General features: G+C 43.0%; 1 protein-coding gene across 6 annotated transcripts in view; it reads left to right on the top strand.

The window, feature by feature from the left end:
- Window positions 1–23,861, top strand: part of CDH11 (cadherin 11) — a 148,351-nt gene extending 124,490 nt beyond the window's left edge. For 3 of the 6 annotated variants that reach the window (XM_077885743.1, XM_077885751.1, XM_077885759.1), the window contains 5 exons: window positions 4,838–4,974; window positions 5,668–5,801; window positions 6,033–6,150; window positions 20,220–20,471; window positions 22,527–23,861. In XM_077885743.1, coding sequence (XP_077741869.1) covers window positions 4,838–4,974; window positions 5,668–5,801; window positions 6,033–6,150; window positions 20,220–20,471; window positions 22,527–23,023 — 1,138 coding nt within the window. In that variant the 3' untranslated portion in view covers window positions 23,024–23,861. Of the gene's footprint in view, window positions 1–2,979; window positions 3,115–4,837; window positions 4,975–5,667; window positions 5,802–6,032; window positions 6,151–17,694; window positions 17,878–20,219; window positions 20,472–22,526 lie in introns of those variants that run through there. The other 3 variants (XM_077885765.1, XM_077885766.1, XM_077885764.1) reach the window with 3 other exon arrangements.
- The last annotated feature ends 468 nt before the right edge of the window (window positions 23,862–24,329 follow it).

Below are 24,329 nucleotides of genomic sequence, written 5' to 3'. Positions count from 1 at the left end.
TATAAGGCTCTCGAAGCCTCTCCACCCTGATTCCTGCTGTGCGCTGCTCATCTCTTCCCTTTTTGGTCTATTTTCCTCTAGCCTCAGACTCCGAGCTGCAGCTAACCTGCTCCACCTCCTATTCTTTGAAGCCTCACCTACTCTCTCCTGATTCCTGACCTTTGCATGTTCCTCCTCCGCTTGGGAGCCCTGCTCCCCCTTCTTTCACACTTGCACATGACACTCATTTTCCCACCACCCCTTGGGTGTCACCTTTTCTAGAAATTTTTCCAAGACACCCTACCGATGGATCCGATGCAGCTTCCACCTCACAGCGCTCACCACACAAAATCTCGGTGACTCCCTATGTGTTGTCCCCGGCACACTCAAAAAGGGCCTAGGACGGTCTGTCTGGTTCCAGGGTAGATAAGCTACAGCCACAGGAACAGTTCAGCCACCAGCTGCATTTTAAGGAACTGCTCTCCCGTTTTTCATAATGGCTCTATCTTGAAGAGAAACCTGCACTCCTTGTTCACTGCTGCATTAGTCTCAATAGCCAAGACATGGAAACAACCTAAGTCTCCATCAGTGGATAAATGGATCAAGAAGATGTGATATATATGTGTGTGTACGTGTGTGTGTGTATATATATATTATATATATATATATATATATATATATAAATTAGGCTTTAAAAGGACAAGGGAATCCTATCATTTATGATGATTTGGATGAATTTGGAAGTCATTCTGCTAAAAGAAATACATCAGACACACAGAAAGACAAACATAGCATGATACTACTTAAGTGTGGAATCTTAAAAATTCGAACTTTGAGAAACAGAAAGCAGAATGGTGGTTGCCAGGGTAATTGCCACTAAGGGGTGGAAACATTAGGAGATATTGGTCTTTGGGTATGACTTTCATTCATAAAATGAGTAAGTTCCAGAGATCTAATGTACAGCCTGATAATCCTATTTAAAAATGTATTGTATACTTGCAATTTGCTAAGACGGTCCATCTTAAGTGTTCTCACCACACACACAGGAAATGATAACCGTGAGAGGCGATGAACCTATTAATCAGCTTGACCACGGTAATCATTACACAAAGAATATTTATATCAAAACACCCTATTGCACACATTATATATAGACTTTTTATTATCTGTCAGTCATACCTCGGTAGAGCTGGGGAAAAGAGTAGACAAATCTGAGCATGAAAAAATGTTTGCCAAGAACAGTGGAGTTTTTCTGTTGACACCAAAGGAAACGCAGGAGGAAGGCCTGAATGAGAAGGTTGTTAGTTGCCTTTCAACCCTTGAACGTTGTCTCTCTTTGGGGAGAAAGGAAGAGAATTGGCCTCTAGTGGGCATCTGCTTAGCCCCAGACAAGGTGTTGTCTACGTTATTTAAATTAATCCTCAGACACCCTTTGAAGCCATGACTGCTTTAGGATGGAACTGGAAGTACTGAGCCTGGGGTGGGGGAGGGGGGTGCATTCTTCAAAGGCGCCTGGCAGTTGAATCTGGAGGGCTGGACTTTAGTCCAGATGTCTTCGTCCATTCTGAGTTTCTTGCTCTACCCTAACCGCTACCACCAAACCGAGTTCCCAAGAGGGTTTGAGGGTGGTGTTCTCTCTAGGCAGGAAGATACGTGGCATGATGACTGAGGAGTGGTGTACCGACACCTTTAAACGACTCCAAAATGGCCATGGTGTAGATTTTAAATGAGTTAGCTTTGGCCTGAGAGTATCGAGGTGCCGTAGCAACGTTCTGGAAGAGAGATGACGTAAAAACTCTCGGAACAACTGCTCATTTCCTCTGTGCCTCATGTCTCCAGGATCCGCATCTGCGATTGGTTATTTGGGTCATGTTTTCACTGGTAGCTGTTCTGTGTGTGTCGGCAATTTCTGTGTCTATAATTATCCAAAGATGCTCAGAATGGCTCTTGAACACCACCCCCCTTACCCGCTCCGTCTCTGTTCCCCAAACAAATTACAGAGCATTGAAAGCTTCTTACGCAGTCTGCCTCCTGCCCTCCTGTCCTCACTACCTAATTCCCTGATTGTTGATCTTCACCTGTATAGGAATTCATGCCCTCGGACACCTGGGTAGGACATGACAGTGTCAACCAGACTCTTAGCTTGCGGAAATTCTGCAGATCTTTCTTCTCAGATTCTGTAGCGTTCAACACACTTCTGTTCACTCTTGGCTTTTGGAGGTATCTCTCCTCTTAGCTACCTTGGCAATAATCTGTTCGTGCGTCGGACAGGACCACGCCGGGGTCTTCACCAGATCCCTGGCCTGACCGTGGGGAGTCCCTGAGACACGTCCTTCTGACTTGCACCTTTCTCTCTCTCCGTCCCCTCATCTACAGCATTCCTACCCATCGCATGATTGAATTAATGCTCCAGATTTATTTTCTGCCTCAAGGCTGATCTTTCTCCCTAATTCTACTCTGTACCTATTCTGCGGTCTGCTGTGAATTTTCACACTTGCTTTCTCCTTTACTGGCTCATTCATTCATTTAGACTTATTTTTGAGCTCATACTTATCGTGACACACTTTTCAAAAAAAAAGTACATCCTACCTACTTCACCTTGAATCTGTGAAACCCGAGGTAGGCCTGGCTTGTTACTCTCCGAGCACGGCAGCATGTCGCCAGGGGAGTCTAACCTCTTCTGCTTGCTAAGCTGGTTTTGTTTTTGTGTTTCTCAATGTCTCCTTTTCTGACACCCAGCCGAGGAACTCTCCAGGACTCCCCCAGCCTCCCCAATATCAACTGCGTCCCACTGGTGCTCTCTTCGCCACACAGCCTTGCATCCCCTCTCTCTCTCCTATCCCCCCTCCGGTACCCGTCGCCTCATTCAGATCCTAACCATTTCTCTGGCCTTCCTCCACTCTCTCTTGCTTAGACCATCTTGTCCCTCCTACTGTATTAATCATCGCAATAGTCCGATTCCATTTCTTTGTTCCTCTAATCGAAAACCTTCTATGATTTTTCGCTGGCGGCGGGATGCAGGTCATACTCTGTAGACTGACATTTGAGAGCTGCCATGATCCATCCACACAGTGTGACAGCAGCAACAAGAAGAGCAACTCTCTGTCGCACTGTTTACAGTATGCGAGGCGCTAGGTTATATATCTTAATGTGTAATTTCCTGTAATTCCTACTGATAAGCCAAAAGTTAGGTACACTAATATTCCAGTTTAAAAGATAAGGAGGCTGAGATTCAAAGCACTTAAGAGGCTTTTCCAGTATCACGGGGCTTACAAGTGCTGGAGCATAAACTTGCATCTAGGACTTTACAAACTCAAAATGCGTGCACGCCCTTTGTTTCTAGAGAATAACACTTTGAATTGTTAATTATCTCTCTCCCCGTGAGTGTGTCTTGTCATGTCAACTAGATAGTTAACTCCCTGGTGGCAGGGGAAAGAGACAGTCTCTTATTTTTTGCCTCCTTTTCACAGAGAGCTATCTGCGGAAGGCTGTGTTAACCGAGCCTCTCCCGACATTTGGGAGGTGTAAATGGTTTATCTTCAGTTTCCTGACAGGGGGCAGGGGATTCATCATTCCATCCCCGCAGGGAGCTTCAAAGGATGAGCTCTTGTCTTTTATCCTGTGAAGTGCTGCTCCATGTGGGGGACCCCTCTGGAAACATGATCTAGAATTGGAAGATCTGGATTCTAGTGTTGGCTTCCCCAGAAACTAGATGATTGGCCATTAGCAAATCCCATCATTTGTGCATTGAAGAGGGTACATTCTATGCCATCCATGGCCTTTGTCACCTTTAACGTATTTTGGGTTTTATTACCCTTGATGAACGCCTTCAGACTTATGTATTCTGTGAACTTTAGGAAAGTGCTGCTTAGCCCTCCAAGAGCAGTAAGCCACCAAGTTATGAAGCCCAGGATGACTCCCAGAGTTAACCCAATCACCTTTTCTCTTCATTTTGGAGGTAGGATGACAGAATGCAAAGGAAAGGGGCTTTGGAATTCAACAGACTTCTTAAAGTCAGCCCTCCAGTACTTAGAACTCTGGGTGTCCTGGGCAAGTACTACACCTCAATATAGGCCCTTCTTGTCCCTTCGCCCTCCTACACTTTGGCATAAACACAGTCCAGTAATATTCTGGAAATTATTTTGTCTTTTGTTAGAAAAAAAGCAAATTTTCTAGTGGGCAGGAGTAGCTGAAACCTTCCAGCCATGCTATTAGGCACAGCCCATCATGGTAGTGTGGGGAGTTTGTTCTACAAATAATCACCAAGCCTGCTTTGCGTATTTCACGGTGGAATTCAGAACCAAGCTACCTGGGAATCCCTAAAACCAAATAAATAAACTAAACAAATCCATTCTAAATAGAGTTGGCATTTTTCTTTAAATAAGGAGAAAACTGATTTTTTAGGACCATAAATGATCCTTGATGATAAGTTTAGATAAACTTGAAACTATTTGATATTTAATATGCAAAAATCTGATAAAGGTTTGATACATTTGTGACTTTCTGAGTAGTTTGGGAGCAAGGCAATCCCACTTCCCAAAGGCAGTTTCATAAATATTCAAATGGTGGGTGATTGTAGTAAATATGAAGAAATATGCAACATGCCATTATGCTTCTCAATCAAATATATGCTAAACAGCTCTTTCATTCATTGTACTGAATAAAGAATCCCAATGTGGCAAAATAGTTTCTATAAAAGATTCATGTAGGAAGTTTAAAAAGTAAATTTGATTAAAAAGGAAACCTAGTTCAAGCAATTCATTGAAAAAGTTGTTTTAAACATAGCATGGAGAAAATATTCAAATATTAAGCTGCTCAAAATGTCTCTGTCTAATTGCCTCATTTGCATTCTGCTTAGGTATTCAATCGATCGTCATACTGACCTCGACAGGTTTTTCACTATTAATCCAGAAGACGGTTTTATTAAAACCACGAAACCTTTGGACAGAGAGGAAACCGCCTGGCTCAACATATCCGTTTTTGCAGCAGAAATCCGTAAGTATTCTCCTAAGGGTTGTTGTTGTTTTTTTTAAGATTTATTTATTTATTCATGAGAGACACAGAGAGCGACGGGGGAGGTGGGCAGAGACACAGGCAGAAGGAGAAGCAGGCTCCTCGAAGGGAGCCCGACGTGAGACTCTATCCCAGGACCCTGAGCCAGGGGCAGGTGCCCAACCGCTGAGCCACCCAGGAGTCCCTCCCCTAAGGGTTTTGGTTCTATCTTCCCAAATTTTATTCCATCAGACTCTATAGATATTTTGGAAAATGGCAGACAGCTGAGATAGTATATATTTTTTAGTCTTAAGCATATTTTTTCAAACTTTAAAATTTATTCTTGGTCATCAATCGAAGAAGACATAGAAACACACAGAGATATTTTCTTTCTTTCTTTCTTTCTTTCTTTCTTTCTTTCTTTCTTTTTTTTTTTTTTTTTTTTTTTTTGCCGACCTGGGGAATAGTCTTGGCAAGGGAGCTGATAGCCCTCAGCAGCTTGAAGCTCACAGCCATCACTGAAGGATCCCCCACTTTATCCCTCCACACAGTATCGTTTAAACCCGGAGTAGTAGAACCGTTAGAGCCAAGATTTGGGGGTGCTTGTTTACCTAAAGACCAGCGGTTCTCAAACTCGATCACACACTCGAATGTCACAGAGGGCTTGTATTTACTATCTGAATTCTCTTCTTTCAGACAATAGGCATCAGGAAGCCAAAGTCCCGGTGGCCATCAGGGTCCTTGATGTCAATGATAACGCTCCCAAGTTTGCTGCCCCTTATGAAGGCTTCATCTGTGAGAGTGATCAGACCAAGCCACTTTCTAACCAGGTAATGATGCTTTCTCCTTCCCTGGCTGCAAACAGGGCATTTGGAAGCAGAGTTTAGTCTTGAGAGCTTCATCTAGAGATACTTCCCACTGCCCAAGAGGCTTTCAGAGCCCTACTTTAATGTAACTATGTCCTCTTGTTAAACCCAGCCTTCTTAGCTGGCCAGGAAGTTTTGAATAAATGATGTGCCAATGTCAGCATGATTTATTTATGGGCCACCTTTCTCTTTCAGCCAATTGTCACAATTAGTGCAGATGACAAGGATGACACGGCCAATGGACCAAGATTTATCTTCAGTCTACCCCCTGAAATCATTCACAATCCAAATTTCACAGTCAGAGACAACAGAGGTTCGTACCAAGGTTCCTATGCATTCAGAGAAGTAGAAACGGGCGAATGAATGGCTTTTATATTGCAGAGCACAAGTGTTTTCCCTAATCTTAATAATGCCTCTCTGTTGAAGAACAAACAAGAAATAATAATGCCACCTTTATTTTGAGCCGTGTGGGCTCACTTGGTGCATATGAATAAGTGATTCTAATTTTATTTTACTCTTTTTGTTGGCTTTGATATTCATGAAGCAATGGGGAAACCATGTGGGGAAGCTTACGGGGTCAATATGCAAACAACTTCATTTATCTTTTTTTTAAGAGGTTGATAAACCCTTGGGGGGAAGCATGGCTCTATGAATATTGATATCAAGTAAAGCATTAAAAGAGATTAGTTCAACTTTGTAAGGCAATGTAGTCTTTCAGCTGGCCTTCCCTTCCAAGCCCGGTTTTAATGCGGTGTGGTTGGGTACAGAGCTTGAAACCTAAAGGTGGTTGCAGAATTATTGCCTGAAGTGTGTGAACAAAGCATTATTTGGCCACCAGAAATAGGGCGAAATCTGATGTCACTCCTGCTTCTCATTTCATCCGAGAGGTTCTAGACTTACAAATCGTTCGAAGTAGTTGTTCTTGTTGAATAGGACCAAGCTGATAGAGTCCCTGGACAAAGCTGGGAGCAAGCCAGGATCAAAAAATAAGTTTCTTGACTTCTGGCCAGGCTATTTTGGTCTGCGGCTGTTCCTATGAGCCTGTGACAAGGCAGGTCTGTGGATAACGGGGAGACAAATGCCATCATTTGACATAAGAATAAAAGGTGGTCGTCCTCACTACATACGCTTTCGGTAGCCACACATTCGCTGTGCGCTGGGTTATGGATTGATTGCTTTCCCAGTGACTGAGATCAGGCTTCGAGGAGCTCAAGTTAACCTAATATGTACTGTCGCTTCCCCATCACTGTCATCACTATCATCAGTATTATAAATCCCAGCAGCTACGCTCCAGACACCAGGCCCAGACCCTTCCCCCAGTCTCTGATTTCATTCTCTTGGCACACTGTAGGTCAGGGTGGTTATTATCCTTCCCATTTGAAGATGAGGAAGATGGGGCACAGAATCATCAGGTAACTTGTTCAGAGTCAATCAGCCACATAGGAGTCAGACCGACGCTTTAAATCCAGGCTCTCAAAAAATAAATAAATAAATAAATAAATAAATAAATAAATAAATAAATAAATCCAGGCTCTCAGAGGCTAGAGGCTACAGCCTTAACGTAACCACTGGCCCTACGCGGTTGATTATTAAAGCCCAGGAGTTCCCCACGCTGCTTGGATTTGAGGGGATATGATCTAACATACTTTATTATTAGTTCTGAAGCTGATTTGAGCATTTAATGATGGCCTTTTTAAATCAAGCACATATCAAAGGAGACTGTAGGATAAAATGTCCTAGGTGCCACGACAGATTTTTCTCTGCAGATGCCTTGCTCTTCGCAGTGGATATGCTCTTGAGAGCCTGGGTGTGAAGGTAGTGGCACGAGAGACCTGTGTTTTCAAGCAACCCTATGAAACAACCTGCCCTTCACTTAGTAAATAATTCCTATCATTTTGAAATAGAAATAGTACGTAAAGTGCTTTAATTTTATAGTTCATCTAGGGTTTTGTCTTTTACTTCTTGGCTTTGGTTGATGGGCACCTGTGAGTGCCTCAAGCACCTTTGAGAGATAACTCTGCACAGCCCTGAGATAGAGGAGGAGGAGTAGCGCTAGTGGTGCGCGTGTGTAATATAGGAATTTCCTTTCATAAAGAAACGTTTCTCCAAAGCAGGGAGGCCCTGGCATGTAGTGGCCATTTAATAAGTGTTTCCTGAGCTAACCTGAAGAAGGTAGCATACGGTGTTTTCATAGTGCTTTCTAAGATGTGGTACACTTCGGAGTGGAGGACGAGAATCTCTGCCTCCACTCTTGGATTTTTCTTAATTTTCAAACTATTTTGGGATCCCACCCCGGATCGATATATTGCTACACTGACATAAGCCTAAGCGTTTGCCAGTTTTATGACGAAGAAGTTACTTCTTAGCAAAATATTTCAGCATACATTTAGTTTTATCAATAGTAAGGTGATTGACTCTGGAAAACTCCGCTGTTCTCACATGCACCGTCTGTCACTCCCTCTTTTATGATCTTTTTACTCAAATATTTATGGTCAGACTCATCTCTGTGTTTTCTTATAATCCCCAACTTACATTTGCGGTCTAACTCCTGGATCGTATGCCCAGCAACATTCCTGTTTTATGGCTGGACACCTCCGGACACAGCAGGTGTTTCTAGGTTTCTCTCACTGTACCAACGTCGCCTCCATCACCTGCCTTGTCTTCCTTTTTTTTATATGTACAATAATATTTAGCTGCTGTTAACCATCTGAAAACATTATACTAAAGCATATTATTCTCTGGGGAGTTAGAAGTATTTTACTTTGTCACGACACCTCAGGAAAGCCCTCGATATTTTCAAAGAGCTTCTGTTACCATGGATGAGCCAGCCCAGTACACAATCTGTCTCCCCTGCTCTTCCCTGTAAGAGTCTAATCCTATGCGGAGCTACCACTTTTGCAGGGAATTGCTACTTTTTAAGAAAAATGACTTTATTAACTATGGCAAACAGTTAATGAAAACTCCCATGTTTAGAGCTATTACAAAACCTTAAAGCAAATACAGTCCTATAATTATCATTTAATAGAGTCTCTTTCTGCTAGCTCCTAGAAGTAATTACATATTGAAGTAATCCAAAAGGAGTAATCACATTCCACATCCTATTAATAGCCTACTGAGTTACCAAATTTCTTGGCTGAGACTGTTTTCCATAGAAAACATGAGATAATGGTTTATATCACGCTGAGTAAAAGCATCAGGTTTCTTTCTCCTTGAGTGTTTACTTCCATTATGCCATGTAAATAATCAGGATTGTGTTTGCCTAAACTCACCATAAGCATTACACGTCTTTAGAAATACGAGGGAAGCCATCTGAATACACCCAAGTCTTTTATTTCATTTTTCCCTTACTCCGTTCTGTAGCCAAGCTTCACAGATGACTCAGCAGGGAGCCGGTGAGTAGAACACTGGATGACTCTTCAACATTTAAGTCCATCTTGGGCTGTTAATATCACAAATGATGCTGTTCGGGCAGATGAAGAAGAGCTGACCTGCCCTGGTTTTGAGATGCATTTACTTTGAAAATATCAGACTTATGGCATCTCTAAAAACACAAGAAATCTGTAATGGATGAGAAAAGTGCAAAGAAAAAAATGTTGAGAAAAACCCTTCCCATCTAGCTAGCTCTTCATTAATTTATAAAACTTTATCATGGCCATTGTTTCACTTAATTCCTCAAATCCGCTTAGTTCCTCGTGGGATTAGGCATGGATACTTTCATCCCCACCTCCTGGATAAAGGAGTATGAGACATCAGGAGCTTCAAAGACTTGCCCAAGGCCACACTGCTTATCAGTGAAATAAGGAACAAGCTTGGGTACTTGGAGGGTTCCATCAGGTATACACTCTACACAATGAATATAAAGCTCATGTCTTTTCTAGTTAATTCTTTAAAAAAAAAAAATCTTTGTTTGCCTTATAGTTAAATAATAATCATCAGAAGAGGAAAAATCTGAAGTTCAATGCAATCTAAGGTTCCAGGGGAAATGGGACGGACACACTGTACTTCAGGTTCAATTTAAATCACAGCCACGATAATTGTAATAATCTATATTTGCAAAGAACTTCATGATTTTCTTGCACTATATAATTAGCATATATTCTTTGTAGGAAAGTTAGAAAATACAAACAAGCAGAAATACTTTTATAAATAATAACTTGGTAAAAGACTAATCAGAAATAATCATTGCTCGTTTTCATTTCTGTCCAGACTTTTTTTTTTTTTTGGCATGCACATATATATGAGCTTTATAAAAGGCAATCATGAGATCCATGTCCATTTTTTCCCAGCTAATAATATGTGAAACACATTTACCGGCATCAGTATGCTTACATCAACATTCTCTTCTGAATATCTTCCTAACTTCTATTGTAAAGGTGTCTGATCTCAGTTGACCATGGTGTAGGTACATTATTTGCACGCTCTTTTGTCAAATATCTAATTAGGATTTTTGGATAAATTTCTAGAGTTGAATTATTGGATCCAAAGCCTTTGATAGTTAAGTGTCCATCAGAAATATGTATACTACCAGAAATATTTATAATACCATAAGTAAAATAGCTCCGGGACTCATTTCCTCACATTCAAGCCAACCTTAGATATTATTACTCCTTTAAAATCATTGGCAAATTGAGAAGTGAAATATAATCACATTCCATAATGTCAATGACTTTCATTATTAGTAAACCTAGGATCTTTAAAAATAAGTATTGATCATTTCTTTTCTTTTTCTTTTGTAAATTGGCTATTCATGATCTTTGTCCATTTTTAAATTGTATATTCATCAATTTGCAATTGACTTGTAAAGTCTCTCCATCTTTGGATGTTATTGACCTTGGACCTGTCATACCTACTACATAGAATTTCTCAGGGGTGCAATGCCCTTTCGATTCTAATTGTGCTGTGTTCATAATTATAGACCTTGTACTTTGAGTACCAGTTTTTCTCTGTTTAATATTATCTTTAGCAAAGCTTTCCTCATCCAAAATTGATGTCAATATTCACCTATTTTTTTTTCTTTCTTACACATCCTGTTTTCCGTTTCAACCATTTGTCCATGTGAAATAATTGTGTAGCTCCCATTTGTTGGCCATTAGCTAAATATCATTTAAGAAACAATGGGTCGGGATCCCTGGGTGGCGCAGCGGTTTGGCGCCTGCCTTTGGCCCAGGGCGCGATCCCGGAGACCTGGGATCGAGTCCCACATCGGGCTCCCGGTGCATGGAGCCTGCTTCTCCCTCTGCCTGTGTCTCTGCCTCTCTCTCTCTCTCTGTGACTATCATAAATAAATAAAAATTAAAAAAAAAAAAAAAAAGAAACAATGGGTCATTCCCACCTGCTTCACAGCAGTATCTTTATTGTTATCTATATTACATGGTACAGTTGGCCCTTGAACAAAGCAGATTTTTGAATGGCATGAGTCCCCTTACACATGGAATTTTTTTTTTAGATAAAACCAGTACCATACTATAAATGTATTTTCTCTTCCTGAGGATTTTTGTAAATATTCTTTCCATCCAGAAGTGTGATCTGACTTTCCACTGAATCAGTTCTCTTTTTATTGCCATCAGGAAGGTTTTGTAATTGTCTTCTATGTATTTCTTATTAAGCTGATGGCTAACTACCTTATATTTTGGATGCTGTTGTGAAGTGGATTTTTAAATTATATTTCCTAAGTGAATATTTTTAGTATAAACTATAGCTTTTTAAATTAATTTGTTTATTATTGTACATTGTTCTAAAGTGATATAACACCTCAGCTAATTTTTCTGGATTTTTCTGAGACAACTACATAAAAATTATATAATAATATTTTGCTTTGTCTTTTTTTTAACGTTTGGTGGTTTTTTTTTTTTGTCTATTTGCATATATTTGCACTTCTAGATTGTTAAATAACAGCAATAATAATAGCCATTCTTGTTTTACGTGTTAGTCAAGAGTTTCTAAAGTTTCACCATTAAGCATAATATTGGTAGTAATATTCAAACTAAGATTTGTGTTGTGGGGTATGTATTTTAGGAAATTTCCTTTCCATCATTATTTTATTTTTTTAAAAAAGAAATGTTCAGGGGCACCTATGTGGCTCAGTCGGTTAAGCATCCAACTCTTGATCTCACTAAGGTCTTGATCTTAGGGTCATGAGTTCAAGTCCCACGTTGGGCTCCAGGCCAGGCATGGAACTTACTTTAAAAAAAAAAAAAGGATGTTCAGTTTTTATCATAATTTTTGAATTCTTACCAGAGGAGAGTATGATTTTGTCCTTTAACCTAATGATTTGTTAAAGTAATTAAATTGAAATATCCTAATATTGAACCTCATATTTTTAATTTCCAAACCTCTTCTTCCAAACAGTGATCATTTGATAAAATATAGCAGAAGAGCAAGGGTTAGCGATTAAATGATTGGTTTTACTCTTTATCGCTAGAAGGGGAACAATCTTAACATAAATATTTGACACATAATTAATCCTTTTACTGCTTCATTTATTTTTTTTAATTGCCAATTATTACATCAGTCCTAACTCATAGACTGAGCTGGTGTTTTGAGAGGAAGGCACTAAAACAACGGAAGGTGGGCACAGTGGAACGCATCCTGGGTTCCCAGAATCCCAGAGTTGCTTGCTCTCCAATAAGAAAGTTGGAGGCAAATCAGATCATGGGGTTATTTAGCTATTGAAACACCGCTTAGTCATTTGAGCAAGAGAGGACAGTTTTAGGAGCTTGCAATAAGCCCCTATTTTAACACTAGCAAAAATACTCTTAGGATTTTAAGTCAACAAATTGAAAGTGCAGCCCTTTCAACATTGTGAAGCAGCTTCCCTATTTCATTTGACATTCTTCACCTTTGATGTTTCTTCTGTATCTTGTGTCAGTGTGACTTCCATCAAAAACTAGGTAATTTCATAGTTCCCTGATTACAGTCTCTTCTTTCTATCTTCCATAATCATGGGAAAATGAGCTGTTCTGATATACTTTGCTCTGCCAGGAATGGACTCCTCCTGCCTATTTCTCCTCTTTCAGGTCTCCCCATAAATGAAGTCATTGAAGCAAAGCTTTGCAGGCTATCCCCATCCCATCTTGAGTGCTCCTTTCTAAAAGGAAGGGACACTGCCATAGTTTTTCATATTTTTCCCTTTCTTGCATTTTAAATACTCATTTCCCTGTCTGTCTCCCATTAGAACATGAGCTCAGTGGGGGCAATGTCCCAGCACTTACAATAGTGGGTAGACCAAATGCAAGGATTAAAATGAAAGAATGGCTGGGGGAAAATGTGATGTGTCTCAGAAATTTCAGGGATCCACTATGATTAGGGGGAAATGATTATGTTATGATATACGCTTCAGGCTGAAAAAAACACCCACCTTATAATGTTGGAATGTTCTGAGGAGTCAATAGCACATAACCCACCTCTTCTTTCCATTCATTATCTATTATTCCACAAAGTTAAATCGGACATCTAGGGTTTGGATCCAGGCAGAGATGACCTTGAAATTTGGCAAGTGTATTATCTAAGGTGGGCCAAGTTGAAGATCAGATGAGCTCTGATACCTGATGCATTCAGAGTTTAGTTTGAACTACTAAAAAATGCAAAAATCAAACCAAAACAACAACAAAAAATGTGCATGAAAAGCAGGTTTGGCTGAATAAATCAGGATAGCCACGACAGATTCACCCAGATTAGACCAATTAGCAAACATCTTTTTTTCTCTCCCACCTCACCTTTTTTTTTTTTTTTCCCTAAGCTTAGAACATTTTTTTTTTTTTTTTTTTAATGAGCAGTATCAGATAGCATCAAAATATGTGTCTGGTTTTTTACTTTTGTTATTTAAAGATAGCCAAATAGATTTCTATGGAATTTTTTTCCCTCTTAATTGCTTCAATATGGAAGATGCTCTGTTGGCAGATCAAAATGGCAGATGTCTTTTAATGCACTGCCATTTTCTCTGTGTAAATAATTATGTTCCTTTTCTGCCTGAATTTCATTGTGGCAGTTTGTCCATTACAACATGGCTTATCTGGGATCTCACTCCCTCCCCAGCCCAACAACAACAACAACAAAAAGATCGGTCATTTTGGTGGAACAGACACATTAGTCTTTCAAGATTTCCTTTGGTCATTGATTTAACTAACTCCTGGGATTTCTCAACTCACTTAAAGACCCTAAATGTTTATATCTCACTGAATTCCTTGGTAGTTGTCCTTGTCTTAAAGCAAGAAATACTTAGGCAGTACGTTTATTTTTCCCTCCCTATCACGGAGGAGAGAATTTTCCTTGTACAAAAATGGCAGAAGAGTTAATTTTAAGGGAAGTGGTAAATACAATCAAGAAAAGTCTATTAATACCAACCAACAGTGCACACTTAGATGTCTCATGCACACATGCATATAAAGTTATTCCTGCAATGTTATGTATTATAATTCATGTTTTGCTGATCCCTCAGTATCAAAGGTGTTAATTAAAAGATCGTGATGATCTCCTCTTGGCGTACAACTCCTTAATTCAGTTGGAAGACATTACAGCCATCAGAGTCTTGGGTCAGACAATTTTCTTCATTAATATGTATACATAAGCTATTAAGGTCATCTATGAGCAGAAGTAATATCCAAAATATAAAAAATTCAAACTTTACAAGTTTTATTTGAAATTTCTATTATTTCAGTCCCTCAGTTGAGGATGGCAAATATGGCATCAAAAGCTTCAATTAAGTTTTGAATAATCACACATCTAAATGAGTATTTAAGATCTAAATAACTAGGGGCACCTGACTGGCTCACTTGTTAGAGCATGTGACTTGGGACCTTGGGATCATGAGTTCAAGTCCCACGGTGGTGTAGTTTACTTAAAAAAAAATTAAGATTAAAAAAATTAAATCTAAGTAATTAAACTTTCCAGTGATGTCTTTTGTAATTGCATAGCATATATACTTGTAAAAGTATTAAAGCTTAAAACTCCATTAAGACTTCTGAGACACATACTATATTCATACATATGTATAGTATGTAGATGTATATATCTGTGTATATATATATATATATATATATATATACACACACACATATATTTCAGTACATACATACATGTTTTTTTTTCCATGATCCTGATAGAGCTATTGCCACATTTCTAGGGAAATATGTGGGAGGGCTCAGAGGAAAGTAATCAAATAATGATTATTCTTGTAGCAACTGACTGTATAACTGTCTTCAAGTGCGTGGGAGCTTCTAAAGTGGTAGATTGACCTACTTCATCTCAGGTTTGTGCAGTAAGGATAGAGCACGTAGATTTGGGTCGGAAGTGAACGAAACAGGAGCGAGGCTCGGCGTCAGCTCTCTAAGAGTCTCTAGAGAGGGGACCTCATCTGATCAGACTGAACAATGACAGGACAGAGGAAACAGAGTAGCCAACCAAAGGCCATCTTAAGAGCTTCGAGGAAGCTGCTGAGGTGACTCATTCCTTCACCTTAGGTCAAGCCTTCCTCCTAACGTCATGGGGAGACCACAACATGCGAATCCTTTGCTGCAGTGGTTTCTCTTTTTCGGATTTTTTTATATGCAGGGTCTATGCCCATATGCTGCCCACTTTGCAAAATCTTGTATCCGACAGAAAACAAAACAAAACAAAACAAAACAAAAACATGCTCCTGGTGGTTTTTTTTTTTTGTTTTTTTTTTGTTTTTTTGTTTTTTGTGTTTTTTTTGGCTGATACAAGATTGCATCCAGCATAGTCTATCTATCGAGGGCTGATTCCCCATCATAATTTCCCCTTTCATGTCAGTTGTATGTATCCCTCCAATGGGCTACATCATCATCATAACCCTTATGTTTGCATCCCCAAACGGGTACCATGGAGACCATCATTATCAGGTACCTTTACATTGTGTTAGTGTAATGACAAAGTGTGCAGGTAAAAACAGCATGTAATTAGGAGTCTAGGATGTAGACATAAAATTTTGAAATCTGAATTTATTTTCCATTAATAGAAACACTACAATTTGTGCATGACATATTCTAATAATTAATGACCCCATTTGCAAGGTTTTGCTGGAGTAGAGGGAAAATGAAACCGGTGAGGTGTCTGTGGCCAGGGATGAGAACACTGGGTGTCGGTAAGATAAAGCAAGGTGCTTGAAAAACATTTCTTACCACGGGAAATACGCTGCCCAGGACTGAAGAGCATGAACTCTGTTCTTACCTCTGGATGATGAGCCCTTCTGCAGAGGGAGTTGCATTCCAAGCTGCTATGACATTTCCAGGAATTCACTTTCCTCTCTCTGCCAATAAGTTCCTCTTCCTCGTTAGTTTATTGCTGAAAGAGGATCGCTTCCAGGAAAGAATTAATATTTACTGAGCATCTCCAACAGTCTGTCGCTGCGCTAAGTACCTTTATGAATGGAATCATTTTAACATTTAAAAGTATTAGTTTCCTGGGTGAGAATATAGAAACAGGACATTTACTTAATATGACTAAAGTCAGGCGATTAATATGTAGATGATTCAAGATTCAAACCCAGGCCTGTTTGACCCCAAATATTGAGAGATTTGCTCTTTGGATACTTCATAAAGGAGGAGGATCTGAGAAATCTCTTGATGGAAATTTAAACATTGATAACATTTGCCTTGTTCTGCCTCATGTTATGAACCATGGAGCAAGTCTGACACTTGCCTGAAAATGTGGCCTCAGTAGACGCTCTTTTATCCACAGGCCACCCATAAACCTTAGGATATGTGTATCCAAAATAAGGAGACCCTCTTAAACATAGATGGACAGTGATTGCTAATTTGAATGAAAAAAAAAATCTGGGATCCCTGGGTGGCGCAGCGGTTTGGCGCCTGCCTTTGGCCCAGGGCGCAATCCTGGAGACCCGGGATCGAATCCCACATCAAGCTCCCGGTGCATGGAGCCTGCTTCTCCCTCTGCCTGTGTCTCTGCCTCTCTCTCTCTGTGACTATCATAAATAAATTAAAAAATTAAAAAAAAAATCTGTAGTCAAACTTAGGATGCAGAATTGATTTCCAGAATAGTGATTTTTAGTACTATGGCGAGTTTGTTTCTTTTTCAGTTTGTTTATCTAGAGGTGCTGTTTTATGAAGTTCCTGCCTACAGTGGTGGCTCTATCTGTGTTACTAGAAGATCAGTGATCAGAAGGGACCACAAGAAAGACCATCACAGGACACAGCACCGACCCCTCTAAAATGGCTATACCCCCCCCCCAAAAAAAAAGCTTACTCTCCTGTTATTCTGGAGCCACTTGGATTTAGAGGGGGGAACTCTTTAATTCATTTAAATGACATCAACCACCTAAGGGCCGTGCCAGGCTGGTTAGTCACGTATCTAACGCCTCGTGCCAGTCTACTGTCCTCCGGTTCACCAGCCCTGGAGGATGGCAGTCCTGGGTGTTAAGCGTTCCGGTAGAAGGATTCCTTGAGCCCTGTGATAACCTGTGTGACCTTGAGCACAGTATTAGGTACCTGCGAGGCACGCTTGATATCACCCGGTGTCCTCATTTCAAGGCTGACCAAGTGAGGCCCTACAGGACAGATGAGGCCTTCTAAGGCATGTTGATGGGCATATGTCCAAGAAGAGACGCCCAGTCCACCTCTTTCCCACCTGTTAAACTAACCTTAAAATCCATATGTGAAACATGTTTGGATAAAAGAACTTGTTTTTTTAAAGTTCTCAAGATTCTGCAGGTCCATCGCTCAGAGGCTCAAGTGATTCGGTCATCCGGGTACCTAGACGAGCTTCTATAGAATAGTTGGCGCGTGTCTGAGGGGACTCGCGTGTTCAGAATTCACCAGACGTGCTGCATTCACTGCTCGCGTCCTGCCCAGATCCGAGTTTCCCTTTCGCGTTCGGTTTTCAGGTACTGTCATGTGGAGGCTGGCATGCTGTGACCTGGAGGCTCAGGTTTTCGTGGACGACACGTTGAAGACTAGATTTTAAATTTTGCCTTCTGCAGGTGTACAAAAGCAAAACACTCAGTTTACATCCCCTCCAAACAACACCCTGGCTGACAGGGTGTGACCCAGTAGACAAACTAAATAAATGATCGGTTGGGGCTGTCGCCCAGATCGGAGAAGTGTATTTGGCCAAGCAATTTAATTAATTCCCTTTTCTTCTTTGATTTTTAATTTTCACTTTTATTCATAGTGGCATTAGTGATAATTCATATCATTAAAATGGGGTAGATAGTGTCACTTTTCATTTGTCAAAGTCTTATTTGAACTCCAATGCATGAGAAGGGAAAAATCACATATTTTGAAAGAATTTGTTATAGACATGTACATTTTTTATAATCCTTAGGCATAGAACAATGGTATAAGCTCAACAGGAGCGAACAGTCAGGAAACTGAATTTTCAGTTAATAGTCTATTTGGCCAACATTCTCTATTTTTTCGTGGTTCTCTATAGTACATATAATTTTTTTCCCAGTGATAAGGACAATATATGACAGTTATGCAATTCAAAAAATACAGAAATGGGGGCTAAGTCTTCTGCCTTGTTTTGTTTGAGATGTTGGCAACGACGGGCAGAGAATCTGTCCTCATACAGCTTTATCCAAAATCAGGGCATACACACCCCTTGCCTTCTGCAATCCTCAGAATATCTTCTCATCCCTAAATCAGATTCAATCTACCTTTTATATTTAATATATTTCATCTCATATAAAATGTACTACTACATTTCCTTTCATCTAGAAGATATCAATTTAATTTTGAGATTCTAAGATATTTCTTCCTATGACAAGAACTAATTCACGGTACCGTCTGTCCACCCAAAACCTGCTGGCTATTGGGTGATCATGTTGTTACAACACTCATATCGCTGCAAGTTACTGCTTCTGAACTCACAGACAGAGGCAGGCCACACAGAAGGTGTGCGTGTGCAGTGTGTGTACTATGTAATTTGATCGAACATACTAAAAATCTCACCTATTTTGTGATTACCCATGTTTCCCCCAGCGCATACAACCTGAAGAAGAAAAAAAAAAAGGTATCGTTGGGTTGGTGCAGATCTGCAAAAAAAAATATGATGAGAAAGTAGCTGGGGGCTTAGGTCACAAAAGATTGTGAAATATATGGAAGCTTGGGACGCCTGGTGGGTTCAGCGATTTAGCGCCGCCTTCGGCCCAGGGCCTGATCCTGGAGTCCTGGGATTGAGTCCCACATCGGGCTCCCTGCATGGAGCCTGCTTCTCCCTCTGCCTGCGTCTCTGTCTCTGTCTCTGTCTCTCTCTTTCTCTCTGTGTCTCTCATGAATAAATAAATAAAATCTCTAAAAAAAAAAAAATCAATATATGGAAGCCAACATCTGGAATTTTGCTTTAACTTCTCCCAGAACACAGTTGTGCCATGTGTTCAAAACATACTTACTGAACGTCTCTTGTGTGTCCAACACTGGAGAGACTGAGGTGAATCGGATGAAGTCCCCTGGTGTTTGAAGTTCACAGTCCAGGTGAGGTCAAAGCGGTTAAGCCCACCAACAGTGGCACACCGGTGCGGTATGGGTTTCTGTAAGAACACAGGGTGCTGTGGGCCACGAAGGAGATGACAGGAGAGGCCTCCCTGACGTGATGACTTTTCAGTCCAGTTTGGAGGCTTGAGGAGTTGAGCTGTCGCTACAGGAACAGCTTCCAGGGCAGCCGGACAGTGCTAAGGGGCAGGTGGGAAGCTGGGTGTGCTGCAGAGACAGAAGGCCGCCTGCGTGTCCGGCTGTCCTGGGCCACTGGGGTGGGTGGGATGAGACCCTGGAAGCAGAATAGAATCCTAAGGGGAAAATCTCGTGGCTTGCTCTGTAGAGGGGGCTGTGCTGTGTGGACAACAGAGAGACCTCGGGATGATTTTGAGCAGGAGGTATGACATATTTAATGAGGTGGTGGATGGTGCCTAGATTTCAAAGAAACTATACACGTTAAAATTGGATTTTAAACATAACAAAAAAGAAACTATACACCTGCTGCTGGGCTTGTAAAATATTTTGTCCTTAAAGATAATGTTTTCCTTTAGGGCTCACAAGTGGGTTTACGGTTTGGGCAAGGTTTGTGTGTGGGCTGGAGATCTCTTACGCACACGGGCACAGCAACTGGCCAAAGGCTTGCCATCGAGCAGGAACGTGCAAACGTGAAAAGAAGGGTGTTCTGTGTGTCCTGTGCCCCCGCTTGCGGAGTCGGTGGTGTCTGCTGCGGGGCGCCCGCGGCCCAGGCCCACCCTGCGCTGCTCTGAGGCCGGCACCCAAGGGCGCATCCGTGTGGGCGTTCGGATCCACGGAGGAAGGCGCGGCCCGGTGCCAGGTCTGGCCCCACGCGGCGGAGACCCGGGGGGGGGGGGGGTGCGGAGCTGGAGCGCGCGGGCCGCGAGCCCCTGTGCTCTCCCCTGTGCTCTCCCCGCAGACAGCACGGCCGGCGTGTACGCCCGGCGCGGGGGCTTCAGCCGCCAGAAGCAGGACCTGTACCTGCTGCCCGTGGTCATCAGCGACGGCGGGATCCCGCCCATGAGCAGCACCAACACCCTGACCATCAAAGTGTGCGGGTGCGACGTGCACGGGGCGCTGCTCTCCTGCAACGCCGAGGCCTACGTGCTGAACGCCGGCCTCAGCACCGGCGCGCTCATCGCCATCCTCGCCTGCATCGTCATCCTGCTGGGTAAGGGCGGCCGCGGGGGCGGGGCCCGACGGGGAGAGGGGGAGGGCTCCCGGGGTGCAGGCGGCCCCCAGTTGGGCCGCGGGCGGAGGCCAGGACCCGAGGCAACGGAGGAGGTGGGGAGGGCTCCCCGGGGTGCAGGCGGCCTCCAGGTGGGCCGCGGGCCTAAGCCAGGACCCGAGATGATGGGGGAGGGGGGAGGGCTTCCCGGGGTGCAGGCGGCCTCCAGGGTGGGCCGCGGGCCTAAGCCAGGACCCGAGATGACGGGGGAGGGGGGAGGGCTTCCCGGGGTGCAGGCGGCCTCCAGGGTGGGCCGCGGGCCTAGGCCAGGACCCGAGATGACGGGGGCGGGGGGAGGGCTCCCAGGGTGCAGGCGGCCTCCAGGTGGGCCGCGGGCAGAGGCCAGGGTCCGAGACGACGGGGGTGGGGGGGTTGCTCCAGGGTGGGCCGCGGGTGGAGGCCCGGACCCTAGGCGATGCAGGCGGCCTCCAGGGTGGGCCTCTGGCTGAGGCCAGGACCAGAGAAAAGGTGGGGGGGGGGGGATGCGGGGGGCGTGGAGGTGGGGTCGAGCTTGTGCACTCTATAGGGTCAGGCCAGGTTCCTAGGGGCAGTTGCAGGATGGCAGAGCTGCAGGGTGGCAGCGGGGTGCGGAGGGCGCCCCTGAGGTCGTGCAGGAGAGGTCAGTGGGCAGAGGCCCGGGATTCAAGCCACAGTTGCCTTAGTGGAGGAAGGAGAAGGGCAAGGGCTGGAAAGACTAATCGCGAGGCCAGAGACCTCACAGGAAGGCCTCAGGGCCTGGACGGGGCCTGGCCAAGCGCATGGTAGCATCCTGCCCAGCCTCCGCCCCTCCGGACCCAGGGGCCTTCTCCCGCCCTGCAGGCTGGGTTGGTGCCCCACTGGGCGCCCTGATTTCCTCTGGTAAGAACAACGGTGCCCTCGATTGACCTCCGCGGGCTTTGGGAAGAGAGGTCAGGCAGCAGGAGAATCAGCTTGCACACCCAGGGGTTTCTGACACGGAATTCATGCTTGGCCGGTGGTGTTTGGTTCTCCATTGAATGAGTTGAGGGGGCCCAGCTACGTAGGGAAGACTCGGTGAGTTCAGGTCGCCAAAAAGTTCCTGAGAATTGGGTACCAGGTGCTGCGTCCAGCCTTGAGGGATCAAGGACTCCCCCTCCTTGTATGTCCCAGTGATGGTGGCCCCGGAGGGGCTCTCAGCCTCTTGCCAGATTCAGGCACAAACCTTTTTTATGGTGGAGCTGTATGTGTGGAGGCCGTTCTCATGGAATATTGTAGAAGCCTCTTGTGAGGAGGTGGAGGACGAAGAATTGGGCAGTGTCTCAGTTTCCTGCTAGGCAGTGCTGCCCACCCACCCTAGGTTCCTGAACATAGGGGAGTCGCCTCTCAGGGAGGACACAGCTGCTTTCCCTGGGGTGCAGCCGATGCTACCTTCCTGTGTTTGAATAAATAGAGGACATTTGTCTCCTGCGGGTCATTATAAGCCCATTATAAGTCATTATAAGCTTACAGTAAAATTCCTTACGAAGGTCCAGTAGGATCACTGTTCATCACCCCCCTGCTCTGACCCCGGCCCTCTAGGCAGGACCGAGCCTCACCCCTATAGAAAGGTAGGACCGCAGGTCTCTGTCCTTATTCATCAGCTTTGGTGACACAGCTGTCCCCTTTTGGAAAAAGAAACCAACATAAGCCATTTTTAAGAGGCTGCAGACCAATCGATTTAGAATCTTCCTAATTCTCAGGAAGATGACTTCCAAATAGTGTCGGACTCACTTGTAAAGAGCTCAGAATAGTTCCAGCTGCCAGTTGGTTTGGAATCCTATTTTCCTGGCAGCGCTTGGGGGAGGAAGAGCCAGGCGGAGGGTGGTTTTGGGCATCTCTGGGGGACTCCAGGTGAAGCTCTGGTTTCCTAGAGTGATAGACTGGTTCCTATTCCGAGCATAGGCCCACACACCCTACGGTGAGCAGGGCTCAGGTTGGGGGTGGGGGCGCGGACTCCAGGGACACCTGATCTGTGCTCACGTTCCTGTGCTTTCCTTGTAGTGATCGTAGTGCTGTTTGTGACCCTGAGAAGGCAAAAGAAAGAACCGCTCATCGTCTTTGAGGAGGAAGACGTCCGTGAGAACATCATCACGTACGACGACGAAGGGGGTGGGGAGGAAGACACAGAAGCCTTTGATATTGCCACCCTCCAGAATCCAGACAGGATCAATGGCTTCATCCCTCGCAAAGACATAAAACCCGAGTATCAGTACATGCCTAGACCCGGGCTCCGGCCGGCACCCAACAGCGTGGACGTCGATGACTTCATCAATACGAGAATACAGGAGGCGGATAATGACCCCACTGCCCCTCCTTATGATTCAATCCAAATCTACGGTTACGAAGGCAGGGGCTCGGTGGCCGGGTCCCTGAGCTCCCTAGAGTCGGCCACCACAGATTCGGACTTGGACTATGACTACCTACAGAACTGGGGACCTCGTTTTAAGAAACTAGCAGACTTGTACGGTTCCAAAGACACTTTTGATGACGACTCTTAACAATAACGATACAAATTTGGCCTTAAGAACTGTGTCTGGCGTTCTGAAGAATCTAGAAGATATGTAAACAGGTATTTTTTTAAATCAAGGAAAGGCTCATTTAAAACAAGCAAAGTTTTACAGAGAGGATACATTTAATAAAACTGCAAGGACATCAAAGTGGTAAATACTGTGAAGTACCTTTTCTCGCAAAAAGGCAAATATTGAAGTTGTTTATCAACTTCCCTAGAGAAAAACCACTTGGCGTACACAATATTTAAGTGAAGGAGAAGTCTAACGGTGAACTTACAATGAAGGGAAATTGTTTGTGTGTTACGAACATCTAAGTCTTTCTTTCTTCTTCTTCTTTTTTTTTTTTTTTATTTGTCAAAGAAGCTTCCACAAAATTAGAAAGGACAACAGTTCTGAGCTGTAATTTCGCCTTAAACTACGGACACTCTATATGTAGTGCATTTTTAAACTTGAAATATATAATATTCAGCCAGCTTAAACCCATACAATGTATGTACAATACAATGTACAATTATGTCTCTTGAGCATCAATCTTGTTACTGCTGATTCTTGTAAATCTTTTTGCTTCTACTTTCATCTTAAACTAATACGTGCCAGATATAACTGTCTTGTTTCAGTGAGAGGCTCCCTATTTCTATGCCATTTTTAATGTATCTATTTGTACAATTTTAAAGTTCTTATTTTAGTATACATACAAATATCAGTATTCTGACATGTAAGAAATGTTACGGCATCACACTTATATTTTATGAACATTGTACTGTTGCTTTAATATGAGCTTCAATATAAGAAGCAACCTTTGAAATAAAAACAGATTCTTTTTTAATTCTGGGTTTCATTCTTAACATTGAAAAACGTGTTTCTGATGACCCATTTATATGTCTAATTTAAGATCATTGTGATCTTTTCATACCCCTTTTCGTGAGCTGCTGTAGTCTGCTGCTTTTATTGTTTATTTAAAATCAAATCTGTTTTCTCCGGACCCGAGTCTGTAACACCGTGTAAAGCTCTCTCGTACATTCTCAGTGTCAGCTTCCTGGCTTCCCTTTGCATACATCTTTTGAAAACGAAGGATGCTAACGATCTAGGTCAGTCTCCGAGTCTGCAGTGCTTGTTATACGACGGGCATTTATCTTGCATATTAGCAATTCGGTGGCTATGAGGGATGGATCCATGAGGGTCCACGGATGTGGGTTATATGCCCCATGCTGAGCACTGAGGGGGTGAGGGGGCTGAAGAGTCAAAAGTATAAATTTGCCATGTGTCATTATCAAACATCCGGTGTTACTCTATT

This window comes from Canis aureus, chromosome 3 (assembly GCF_053574225.1).
Source record: "Canis aureus isolate CA01 chromosome 3, VMU_Caureus_v.1.0, whole genome shotgun sequence".
NCBI classification, from domain to species: Eukaryota; Metazoa; Chordata; class Mammalia; order Carnivora; family Canidae; genus Canis; species Canis aureus.
This window is presented reverse-complemented; position numbering and strand designations above follow the sequence as displayed.